Here is a 13789-nt window from a genome sequence, read left to right on the forward strand (position 1 = left end):
TTGGTTACCTTGCCTATTTAGATGAGGATTACAAAGGCCTATGATGCTCTATCCGGGGCTTGTTTTCTGTGCAAAGGGCTTGTTTTCATTGTCGGTAACAACCTCCAAAGGAGCCAAAGCTGAAGGACAGTCGTATCCAATCAACAACCCTATGTCACAGTTCTGGAGAGGAGGCAACTCATGGGCTATGTGCTTGAGGTGAGGCCATTGCAATGCTGACTTTCTAGTTGGGGTGTAAGCCTTGTCCACGGGAATAAAACGCAAGTGTAGGCTTGTGGAATGTGCTTCTGACTTTGGAGTACTCTGATCCTTAGACCTCTGATCTTGTAACTTGTAGTGAGAGTATCAGTAGCCGTCATAGTGCTAAGTCTCAACTTCACTGCTTACATGTAGCTCATCAAGAAAGTCTTTTAACCCTCTGGGGTCGACGCACGCGCCGGCGCGTTTTGACGCATCTTTTTCTGATAAGGCCGAAACAAACTTAAATTACTCCGTCAATTCTGATCGTACAGATAAAAGAAGCATATCATTCAAATCTGTAAAGGGTCTAGTTTTAGTGGTATACCATCATAATAACAACAAAACCTTGTGCTTTTTTTAAATAAAGAAAGCCGACAGGGTGCGCTCTCGGACTTTTCTGTCTCTGCCATTTCTTTTCACAGACGCGTAAATAAAACAACCCGAATCTCAGCGAATACTTGGCTCATAAAAATAAGAATTATATGGCTAGAAAGCTTGAAATGTTTTCTTTTGAGTGAAACAATTCAAGTCGAAAACAAATCATCACTTTTTATTTAATCCGTATGAACGTAAGGAGAAGTCCGTTTTTTCCTGTCTCACCTCATTACAGGTAATGCGGTCCCGCCTTGTACACTGTCCACTGTTCACATGTAAATAATCTCAGGTGAACCAGGTAAATATGTGCACACCCCCGAGAAATGACACAAAATATCAAACTTCATCATAGAATTTACTCACTTTTTCGGTGCGTTTGGATGATGGCGCGTTACGCAGGTGAAGCGGCGCTCCTTACATTGCACACAGAGACAAATAGTTTAGCTTGTCCTCAGAGTAAAAACACTGATTTTAACTCAAATGAGGATCGTTTGGCTCCTCATTGTGTTGTATTGTACAGCACTAATCCGTCCCATCTACATTGACTGAAAGGCTCATTATGCGCGCCTTTGTCTGGACGTTCAGTGCTTCTTTTGTGTTCTCAGGTAAATCACATGACTATTCATCCTCAGACACACCCTCTTGCATATGGCCTTTCTGGACAAAAAGTGTCTTAGAAAATTTAAATCAGTGTATTGTTTACTGTGAATGTGTGAACAAGATGACATTCACAGCACTCTGAAGTAAACACTTTAGCCTACAACATGCTGGTCTCCAAAGTCTTGTGAACCAATGTTCTGTTTGTGTTTTATGGTCTTATTTCAGTGAGTAAAAAATTGTAGTTTTTCACTAACCATGCATAAACACTTTTTTCTCAAAAACACAATAATGTATAAACTTGCTGCTCACATATTATTGTAGCCAATTTTGTGCTGATTACAGTGTTATTAGACTTTAGACATTAATATGTTTAAAAGACACTGAAAAAAGCACAAATGTCAGGACATGTCAAAATTTGTCCAGGCCCCAAAAACCCCCTCAGACCCCAGAGGGTTAAAATAAAAGTCGAATCGCTCTGTGTGTCCAATAGAGCATATGCGAGGATTTCATTTTGTGGCTCCTCTGCAGCTGCGATAAGGACAGGAACATTGCTAGAGGTAGCAGAAGCATGTTGTGTTAGGGCATGAGACGTAATCCTTTGTGTTTCCTGACTGGTATGTTCTACAACAGAAGTAGAATCTGATTCTCGTGTCCTAACATTGTCTCTATCTCGCTCTTCATGTAAGCAGGTTGGGTGGGACAGGCCACATACACCACAAGTGTGTTGTCTTTTGCAGTCTTTAGTGATGTGCCCCTTCCGCAAACATCCAAAGCAGAGGTGGTTCTCCCAATGAGAGACATTTTGTCATCTGTGGATTTAGCAGCAAAGATGGGCCATTTAGCAATGTTGTGCGTTTCACTCTTGCAAACACAGCATGGTGACATTTGTTGGACTTCTGATCTCCTTTGTGTTGCACCCTTAACTTGAACGCCTTTGGCATATCTCTCATCTGAAACTCTAGAGCCCATCAAAAGTGAAGAGGTGACAGGGTTACAAGCAATTGTGGTAGAAATTTCTTTAAGTTTGAGAGTTGCTAATTCTCAGAAAACAACCACAAGTGTGATGAATCATCTCAGTTTAATCACGGGCCCGGAGAGGACGTCCTTGCAGAATGTCCTCTGCCGTCTGTGTTAAAAGACCAGTTTATATACATTTTGACAAGAAAGGGGTGGACTAATCTTGAACAGACTCCACGTTTGTTCAGGTACTATCTTCAGTCTTCTTACCATCAAAGAAACAAATTGTTGGCAGTTATTTACAACCTTCTACCCTAAAACACTAAACCAATAAAACAGACAGAACCACATACCATGAAAGGGTCAAGCAAACATTCAGCCCCCACATTGGTTTAAGTTAGTGACCATTTGTTCTGTTGTAAAATCCTCACATTCCCCCCTTTTGACACAAAGTGTCAACACAATTATAATTACCAATCAGAGGGAAAAAAACATTACATTATTAGTCAGGGTATTTCTATAGCACTGTCATCATATGGGTTTCCTGAGGTCCAATCATTCAATTGTATTTCATCAGTCTTTGTTGATTCAGTTATAGGATATGTGTCCATGTCCTTTAAAGTGTGAAACTGTCCTTTTTTGAAGCTGATTCTGAACAAATCCTTGATTTCCCTGACATCTCCTTGCATTGTTCTGTCGAGATTGCAGGCTCCTTCTGCGAGGTTGTGTAGTTTCCTGCTGGTGAGTGGAGAATTTTATTTTTTTACCCGGTCCATGTCTGACTCCTCTCGGTTCCTTTCTGCGTGTAAGACATGTGTCCATACATTTTTCAGTCTTTGTTTCCCAGCCAACACATGACATCATGACGCAGCTCCTTGGGCCAGGTTGAGACATTTATTAATGCAGTTTTCCACAGGTGACTGTATGCTGCATTATCCGGAGTGTGCAGCGAATACAGTTACCATGCGGGTGCAATAATCAGTGGGTGACTCACTCACCCCCCTTTTGTCCAGTATCATGAATCTGAAACCAGCAGACTCTCAGAGGAATTGCAGTCCGCACAGCTTCATCCAAGGTGTCCATCGTAGCGGTGAATTGTTGTGATCCCGCTGGTGTTGTGTTGTGGGTCTGATGTGTCCCCATCGGAGTTTGACGAACCTGTAACACATAACTTCTACTTTCTCACCCTACATTTCAATTTTACCTTCTTATTCTCCTCAACATCACTTCTCTAACTTTACCCTTAATTCTGCAGCAGTTTTTTCTTACTTCTATTTCTGCCTCCCTTTCTAAACTCTTGAAAAGAGTGCCAATTTATTTCTTCCTTCTTTGTTTTCCTTCTTTCACTTCCTCTTCTCCTTCTCAACAACATTCTATAACCACATTTTTAACCCATTTATCTACCATCATTTAGCACTGGGGCTGGTGCTTACACTTTCATTGGGCTTATAACACACACACAAGAGTTCTCATTCACACTGATCTTCCTATCTCATTGTATGGGAAAACTTATCAGACAAACACTAACTTTGGGTAACTTTCTTCAGCCAGGTAGTTTGTATGACACTTTCGTTCCGAGAAACGTACCCTTATTGTACACACATTGTGCATACAAGACACTGAAGGAGTCACCACAAAGCTTATGACATTATCACCTCATTCATATGCCCAGTTCATGATATGGGACAAATTCTAAGGTGGTTCTTATAGACAATAACATCTTAGTCCTCATAGACAATAGCGTACTTCTCATTAGCAATAGCTTACTTCTCATTTAACAGCTTAGTTCACATTAACAACATTATCGTACTTCTCATTAACAATCATAGCTTACTTCTTCAGTACTGTCTTAATTTTTTTATGTTTTCCACGTACGGGTCGTTTCCTTAATAAACCATATGGCTTCCCGAAGAAAGACTTACGTTTGTAATCCTCAGCCAGTGGAGTTTTCTCGTTGTTTCTTTTTTTTTTTTCGTCTTTTTTGTTTTTTTAGGATTATTTTTTCATCATCTGGCGTCTGTCCCTCAGACTCACTGGTCTCATTACCAGGAGGGATTACAAAGATCACGTGATTACCAAACACACACACCTAGGGTTTTTCATTTTGACGCAGACCAAAAACATACCAAAAACATAAATCAACACTTAACAGACATACACAAGAAATGATTCATAACACTGTACTCACTTATTAAATGAATGGAGCACTGTCCGCCACTCGTTGTGACCTCAGGCGGGATTCCAGCCCTCCGTTTGTCGGAGCGGAACTTTCCCTTCATTTTTAAATTTTACCACCGGTGGTTCCTTCGGTCCAGAACAGGCGCTGGTCAGTGGCATGTCCATCCCATCCTCGTCGCCAAATTGTGGTAGAAATTTCTTTAAGTTTGAGAGTTGCTAATTCTCAGAAAACAACCACAAGTGTGATGAATCATCTCAGTTTAATCACGGGCCCGGAGAGGACGTTCTTGCAGAATGTCCTCTGCCGTCTGTGTTAAAAGACCAGTTTATATACATTTTGACAAGAAAGGGGTGGACTAATCTTGAACAGACTCCACGTTTGTTCAGGTACTATCTTCAGTCTTCTTACCATCAAAGAAACAAATTGCGGCAGTTATTTACAACCTTCTACCCTAAAACACTAAACCAATAAAACAGACAGAACCACATACCATGAAAGGGTCAAGCAAACATTCAGCCCCCACATTGGTTTAAGTTAGTGACCATTTGTTCTGTTGTAAAATCCTCACACTATCTTCGATTGTTTCTGCAAAAACTCCAAAAACTGCTTAAAACTTGGATAGTCCCCAGACAAGTCCAACTCTTCCACCACAATTTTATTCCATTTTCGCACAATCCAATCAGGTAATATTTTGAGTAATCTATAGTTTTCCTCACAATCATATAAAATGGCCAAACCCTTTATGTGTGAGATGGCGTCCATGCAACCTTGTAGAAAATCACTGAACTCTCGCAGTGACAGGGTGTCATTACCGCCAACCTTAGGCCACCTCATGAGTTTTTCATGAAAGGCTTTCTGAACAATGAAGGGATTTCCATACCGCTCTTCAAGAACCTTCCAAGCTCCTTTATGTGCATCCTCTGAGTTTCTATAAAAGAATCCTTCTACTGCCTTCCGGGCCTCTCCACCAAGATAGGTTTTCAAGTAGAACATCTTTTCACTTGCTGGGATTAACTTACGATCAATGGGTGTCATAAAGGACAGTTTCCAGTCAATGAATTTTAATGGATTGCCATTGAAATTTGTTGGCTCTGGAATAGGCAAATGATTTAGACTTAGAAAGTTAACTAATGCCTGGGCTAAGCTTGCTGTCTCCTGAGTCATTTGCATCTCAGGACATGTTTGTTGAGGATGAAATTATTCTACTTTAGGATTAAGCTGGGGTCTGTTGTCAACTTCATTCCAACTAGGCCCAGATGCATTACCTAGCCCAGGGGTAGACAATCCATGGGGTGGGCAACCCATGTTCAGGGCCACTACTCTGCTTGTTTTCTAACTATCCCTGCACTACCCACTGCTGATTACCTGGATGAGGTGTGTTCAGCTGGTATCTTCCGGCTTGTGACTGGCACAACACCTGATCCAGGTAATCAGCATTGGTGAGGCAGAGATAGTTGGAAAACAAGCAGGGCTGTGGCCCTCAGTGCCCACCTCTGACCTAGCCCCTCCTTGTACTCTTCATAATAGACCTCAATGCTTCTGCATCTGCTTCTTTACTGGAAGCCTTGGAGGAAATCCTTGACTGGCTTTCTGAACTTGATGACTCTGAGACCACAGTATTTGTGTTTTTAGAACCAAAGATAGATGCCATCCATCTTACGTGAACTTGGTCTAACTTGTTGCTCTCCTGGGAAAATGCTTAATTCCTCTGCAGGGGCTGACATTTGACATATGGGCACTGCTGATTGCTTAGTTGAGTCTTCTATTCTTGGTTGTCTTCAAAGTTAAAGAGCAGTGACCCACTCACATCAGACATACAGTTTAGACACTCAAATGTTTGGCAAACAGCAATAATGCAAATCTCATGTTCAACATACAAACACATATATTGCTTAAAGGTAGTACCTGCACCATAACATTGACATCTGATATAATCTGCAGAGTGTAAGACAAATATTCAAAGTCAATATCAACCTTTCAATAACTCACTGTGAATTTCAAAGGATCTGAATAGTTACACTCAAAGGCACAGTTACTTTTGATTTATTAATTTTTATTTTTACTTAATTTTATTTAATCAGATAGAATCCCATAGATGGAAGCAACCTATTTTTCAAGGATGCCTTACAACATCTAGGATACAAGTCTAAAACTAAAAAACCATGTGGTAATCTATGAAAAGTCAAATAGATTAAAGAGGCAGTTGTTAAAACAGTTAATGTTAAAAAATAAGGATGAAAATATAGTCTTCACTTTCTCTTCCAGCAGATTGACTCACCAGTCCCAGCATCTACTGCTACATCGGTACGAGTGGTGAAAAATGCCAACACACTTGGCATTGCTATTGAGGGAGGAGCTAATACACATCAGCCGTTGCCATGCATAGTCACCATTCAGGTGAGACAGCACTATGGTAAAGTTTGCTAGCATTGTGCTTTATACTATTGCTTTCAGTGTCTTGTATTTGAAAATTATGTTTAGCTATATTAGCGGGTGTTTGTTTTACACAGACAGCATTCCAAATCAATCACCAAAACTAAATCCTACTGTTGATATTTTTCTGACACCTTTCACATTTTCCAGGTCCAGTCTAATAAAAAAGCAAAGCAGTTTCCACAACAGACATTATTTATATTGGCAGAATACATGGCTGAATAACATCACCTAATTATTAATTGAGTTACAGCCTCAATGACCTCAGCAGTACCCGCACTGTCCTGTCCAAACCCCTATCCATCCTCAAGGAGTTTTTGTGCCTGCGCAGTGATTTTCGTGATTCTGCTTGGTAAAGTCCTGACTCCTCACAGGACTTTTTGCTGAATTACTGTAGCTGGCAGGCTAACTTCAATTCAATTCAGTTTTATTTGTGTAGTGCCAAATCACAATACAATCATCTCAAGGCACTTTACAAAAAACCAAAATACCCAACCGATCCCTTATGAGCAAGCACTTGGCAACAGTGGAGAGGAAAAACTCCCTTTAACAGAAGAAAAAACCTCCAGCAGAACCAGGCTCAGTTTGAGCGGCCATCTGCCTCGACCGGTTGGGGTGAGTGGATAGAGGAATTAGACAGATTAGATGTTCATAATTAGCCAAGACTCCTGGATCAAGACTAGGTTTTTTAAGTAAGGGTTTGATTACTGCAAAGATGAGTTAATTAATGGCAGGGTGTCTTTAAGTAGTCTAGTTGGGATGGGGTCTAAGAGACACGTTGATGATGTAGATGAAGCAACAACTGACGTGAATTCAGAGAGATTTATGGGAGAGAAGCAGTCTAAACATACTCAAAAAGTCATCACTGCTGAGAGCTAAGGGAACACTGGGCTCAACAGAGCTGTGACTTTTTGTCAGCCTGGCTACAGTGCTGAAAAACTGTAGTGGAATTTTCTTCCAAATGCTGCATGATCCATCATCTTAAATTCAAAAGTTATTAAATAATGATCTGACAAAACAGGATTTGGGGGAAAAACTATTAAATGTTCAATTTCGATGCCATAGGTCAGAACAAGATCAAGGGAGTGATTGAAACAGTGGGTGGGTTTATTAACATTTTGAGTGAAACCAATTGAATCTAATATTGAATTAAATGCAGTGCTGGGACTATTATTTTCAACATCTAGATGAATGTTAAAATCTCCCACTATAATGACTTTATCTGAACTAAGCACTAAATCAGACAGAAAGTCAGGGAATTTAGTTAAAAACTCTGAGTAAGGGACAGGTTGACGGTACACAATGACAAGTAGAACTGGTTTTTGTGTTTTCATGTTTTCAGTAGATCAATACAGATCAATAGAGTCTGTCTAATCATTTCACCATCTGTGACTGAAATCTCTCGACCACTGTTGTAGCATGGCATTTTTATTTTTCCTTTCGGCTGCTCCCATTCAGGGTTGCCACAGCAGATTAATTGATCCACATAATCGATTTGGCAAGCCCTTCCTGACGCAACTTCAGTGTCTGAGGCTAGCGGCCCCTGGTTTTCTAAGCTGGTCTCCCAATCAAGTACTAACCAAGCACAGCCCTGTTTAGCTTCTGAGATCGGAAGCTATCAGGCACCCGCACTTGGCTGCTGTGCAGCTGCCTTGCTGTTGGATAGATAGGTAGATAGATAGATAGATAGATAGGTGGATACTTTTTATTTATCCACCACGGGGGAAATTCAGATTCCAGTCCAGCAGTTCTTATATTTATTTTTACACAGAAATATCACTATATACAATAAAGAGATAAAGGCACCCAGTCAATAACAGATGGCGTAAATATATCAGCATGGCATGTGGTATCAAATTGTCATGGACTCAGTTTAGTATGACTGCAGTAGTTGGAAATGGCAAACTGATGCTGAATCAGTAGATCAGCATATGCCCGTATGGGCTGATGGACTTGACCAGCTACAAATCTGAACAGGGTCTGCTTTAGCGGTGGCCACTAGGGTGGCCAATCTCATTGGCCTCTAGACACACCCATGTTAAAGACATGTCATAAAAAACTGGGAAGCCAGAGACTATTATGTTAATTCTTCCTACATTTTGTTTAAAATCCCTTCATGGAATGGGAGAGTTAAACAAATCTTCAGTTTCTGTTACAGTCAAAATGATGGTGATTGGTGTACTAAATCCCTACTTCTCCCAAAAAGCACACTGTCTCTTTAAGAGCAGACTGCCATTCTTGTTGCAAGTGCGCATGCTCTTCCTTCTCTGGTGCACAATTCAAAGTGATAGAGACGTTACAACTGGTTCAGTTATTAGCATGTAACTTTGTTACTTGTCTGTTGTGCGTTACTAAAGATGTAAGTAATATTCAGTGTGGGTTTTGACAGTTTATTCACGTCACCATTTGTCAGACTGCCGTTAAATCAGTGTGCATTTATGGACACGTGTTAGTATAATTGCACTACCTAAACAAGTAGTTACATGTAATTGTTGCTTGTTAGGTGAACAATAGAAGTAAGCTCAGGTGAGGGTCATTAGGATCTAATGGTAAACTCATGATCCATCTGATTCACCAACTGGCTGCAGAGTGTGTCCTCCCTGGAAGATATTTGATGTGTTCCTTAATTTGCTGGGCACAGATGAAAGGGCAGCCTGGTAGATTGAAGACAGGTCATGTCTGAGCCCTCCACCCCTGTTAAGGGAGAGTTTTTTCACTTGAACATACAGTGGGTACGGAAAGTATTCAGACCCCTTTAAATTTTTCACTCTTTGTGTCATTGCAGCCATTTGCCAAAATTAAAAAAGTTCATTTTATTTCTCATTAATGTACACTCAGCACCCCATCTTGACAGAAAAAAAACAGAAATGTAGATTTTTTTGCAAATTTATTAAAAAAGAAAAACTGAAATATCACATGGTCATAAGTATTCAGACCCTTTGCAGTGACACTCATATTTAACTCACATGCTGTCCATTTCTTCTGATCCTCCTTGAGATGGTTCTGCTCCTTCATTGGAGTCCAGCTGTGTTTAATTAAACTCATTGGACTTGATTAGGAAAGGCACACACCTGTCTATATAAGCTCACAGTGCATGTCAGAGCAAATGAGAATCATGACGTCGAAGGAACTGCCCAAGGAGCTCAGAGGCAGAATTATGGCAAGGCACAGATCTGGCCAAGGTTACAAAAGAATTTTTGTAGCACTCAAGGTTCCTAAGAGCACAGTGGCCTCCATAATCCTCAAATGGAAAAAGTTTGGGACCAGAACTCTTCCTAGACCTGGCCGTCCAGCCAAACTGAGCAATCATGGGAGAAGAGCCTTGGTGAGAGAGGTAAAGAAGAACCCAAAGATCACTGTGGCTGAGCTCCAGAGATGCAGTAGGGAGATGGGAGAAAGTTCCACAAAGTCAACTATCACTGCAGCCCTCCACCAGTCGGGGCTTTATGGCAGAGTGGCCCGACGGAAGCCTCTCCTCAGTGCAAGACACATGAAAGCCCGCATAGAGTTTGCCAAAAAGCACATGAAGGGCTCCCAGACTATGAGAAATAAGAATCTCTGGTCTGATGAGACCAAGATTGAACTTTTTGGCGTTAATTCTAAGCGGTGTGTGTGGAGAAAACCAGGCACTGCTCATCACCTGCCCAATACAATCCCTACAGTGAAACATGGTGGTGGGAGCATCATGTTGTGGGGGTGTTTTTCAGCTGCAGGGACAGGACGACTGGTTGCAATTGAAGGAAAGATGAATGCGGCCAAGTACAGAGATATCCTGGAAGAAAACCTCTTCCAGAGTGCTCAGGACCTCAGACTGGGCCAAAGGTTCACCTTTCAACAGGACAATGACCCTAAGCACACAGCTAAAATAACAAAGGAGTGGCTTCGGAACAACTCTGGGACCGTTCTTGACTGGCCCAGCCAGAGCCCTGACCTAAACCCAATTGAGCATCTCTGGAGAGACCTGAAAATGGCTGTCCACCAACGTTCACCATCCAATACCTTCCGTACCTACTGTATATAGCTTCTCTGACCCCTCACCTCAAATCACTTATCTTCTCTGTCCAAAATATGTACAGCACTGTCTTCAAATGAGTTCCCTGTTTTCTTTAAATGGAGGTGCACAGCTGACTGTGGTCCTGAGGAGCTGCTCCTCCTGTGCTGGGCCATCATCCTGCTGAGTGGTTGTTTGGTTTCTACAGTCTAGAGTTCTGAGCTTTCTTCATTGTACTGGACGGCATATACTACATCGCTCCTGTCTTGTTTTGGTGTCCGATCTTTAGGGTGAACCAGTCTCTGTTTCAGTGTGGTGGTGGGTTTGAAATGAACTGGCATCTGATGTTTCCCAAAAATTCATTTAAGCCTCTCTGAAACACCTGCTACACAGGGAACGACCAGGTGTTGATCTTGAGGCTCAGCTGTGTGTCTTGTTTTTCTGCCTGATGTGGATGTTGCCTTGTTGAAAGCCCACTTAGGGTAGCCACAGGTTTTGAGGGCTGTCTTACTTTCTCTTGGCCTCTGTATAGGTAGGGATGTTGTTTGCTTTGTGGTGCAAAGTCCTGTTGACTCCTAGTTTGTGTTGCAGTGGGTGATGTTATCTTCATGGAAACTGTTCAGTGAGAAATTTATTAGCCTAGTTAATGTCTGTAATTCCACATATTATACTGATTGTATTTTATTTATTAGAAACCACAGACATGCAGTAGAAATTGCAGAATAAAGGTTAGTGAAATTTTATTATCAACTGTGAAAGTCGCATTCTGTTTGACATAAGAATTAGGCCACCGGGTGTACGACTCGCATCCTTAGTCACAATCTCCTACAATTGGCTCTCACGTGGCTATGGCTGCACTGCATCAGAGGATGTTTGCATAAATTTGAGCATTCCTCACGGTGTACCTTGTACAGTATGATGTTCTGTTGTGCTGTTGTGTTGCATTGAAAAAAAGAACTAGATCCAACTTTTCTTCAGCATGAGCCTGCATCATCCCTTCTATGTAACAGTCTTCTGCAGTCAAATGTACAAAAATTCTCATCTTAGCCATCAAATCACAGGATGATCTTTCTTTTTCTTTAATTCATTTGACATATGTCATAAACGTCAAGTAATAGCATGACAATTGATGTCTGTTTGGATGCTTATAACATTTTAATGTTTTTATGTCTTATAAAAGAAAGCTCTTGTATGACCTTAGTGTTGAACTTGGCCACTAATAGCTGTTGCATTGAAGCAGATTGCTGTTAATGCCTTGCTTGCCTTGCTTATAGGCACAGTTTTGGTAGTAGTCAACAGAAAGCATCTCATTCAGAATCAAATCAAAATTCATTATTATTGGTCTACCTAACATGCAGTGATGTTTTTTAGCTGCTAATTTTGAACTGAATGTCACAGCACACAGGGCCTAAACATGTTTAACATTAATGATTAAATTGAATCTGGCAATTTTGGCAGTTATCATGTTTGTCCTAAGGAGAAGAGGGATCAAGTGAATGGATGGCTTGATTAACTCCATGGCTATGTTAGGCTGCCTAATTGAAGGAGAGCCAAATGGTTGTGTAACATTGTACGTACACAGATGCACACACACAGACTCTAAGGATAAATGACTCATCTCAGCCATTGTTTCATTCAACATCTGACTAGTCTTTCTAACTGTCAAGTATGAAAGCAGCCCAAAAGTTAAAATGGATAACTTCCTGTATGACAATGGAGGCAAATGTCCTTTTGACGATGGAACTAAAAAGAACTATGACTTATGAATGTTAGTTGAAGTATTCCCAAGTGAAAAATAAATATATTGTTTCATACATAAATTTTAGCAGTGTACTGTAATTGATGAAACATAGTAAAAGCACATTTTTGGTAAGTCTCCGAAGTACAAGATTAGTAAAACAGTAAATGATACAAAAAAAGCATATTCAAAATTTTTTAGTAAATTAGCATATCTCTTGAAAGTTCACTTTCCTTTAAAGATATTTGTAAGTATATTTAGTTATGTTTTCTAAAAGTATATTAATGGTTTTTTTGTTTATATTGTGTAATTGCTTTCAAAATATAATATGCCTACATTTAACTTTAGCTATATTTCAGTACACTTGCTTGTGCTAGCATATGACAGGTTTTCATTTTTTCAAAATTCATAATTAATCTACCTTGAAAAGACCCATGTTAAGGAGAAATGTTAGTTTGACATGACAAATTGACAGAAATGTGGAAAGATTGGTAACACTGCACCACGTGGCGGAAGGGGAAGTAGAACTTGGCTAATTGTTGCTGGTAGTGGTTATTGAGTGGTCGCATTTTTCAATTTGGAGTTTTCTGGTGTTTTTTGGTTGTCTTTTTTACTTAAAGTGAGTTCAGAGAATACTGCGATGGACTGTACCCCGGCCTTTCACCCAAAGAGAGCTGGGATAGGCTGGATGGATGGAGTTCAGAGAATATTTCAAGTACATTTACTTTGGTTCAACATGTAATACACTGTAAGATTAATGTCAGTATATATTTTTTACATTTGCAACAAGTATACATTAAATGTTTTAAGTATATTTTAACATTAGTGTACTATTTTGGTAAGCAAAAGTACCCAATAATATGTGAAAAATATGTTTTTAATGTATTAAGTGCAACTTAACTGGTTTCATTTTAACACAACTTAAAGTATAATGAAATTTAACATTTAAAAGTATACTCAATATACTTTTAGAAAATATATTTTAAAAAAAAATTTCACTTGGGTTTCAACAGATGCATTACCAAACTGTAACAGAACACAAAACAAATATTATCACTTAATAATTTTTGAGTGTAATAGCAAGTATTTGCATATTTATTCATCCAGCATGTGGAAAGCAACATGTGCATTCAATGGCAGTTGTTTCCCCCCACTGTTTCTATGTAAGAAGTCAGTAAAGAATAAAAACAAAAAAAAAGTTATGATTTCACAAAATCGTCACAAAATCAATCAATTGAGGTAATGATGGTTAACTCAAAAGATTTGTGTATGTGCA

General features: G+C 40.0%; 1 protein-coding gene across 1 annotated transcript in view; it reads left to right on the forward strand.

Moving 5' to 3' along the window:
• Positions 1 to 13789, forward strand: part of LOC113138483 (whirlin-like) — a gene marked incomplete at its 5' end in the record, with an annotated part of 60289 nt that overhangs the window by 44755 nt on the left and 1745 nt on the right. The window contains one exon of the mRNA XM_026320960.1: positions 6617 to 6748. Coding sequence (XP_026176745.1) covers positions 6617 to 6748 — 132 coding nt within the window. The remainder of the gene's footprint in view (positions 1 to 6616; positions 6749 to 13789) is intronic.

The sequence above is a fragment of the Mastacembelus armatus genome, chromosome 9, assembly GCF_900324485.2.
Source record: "Mastacembelus armatus chromosome 9, fMasArm1.2, whole genome shotgun sequence".
NCBI classification, from domain to species: domain Eukaryota; kingdom Metazoa; phylum Chordata; class Actinopteri; order Synbranchiformes; family Mastacembelidae; genus Mastacembelus; species Mastacembelus armatus.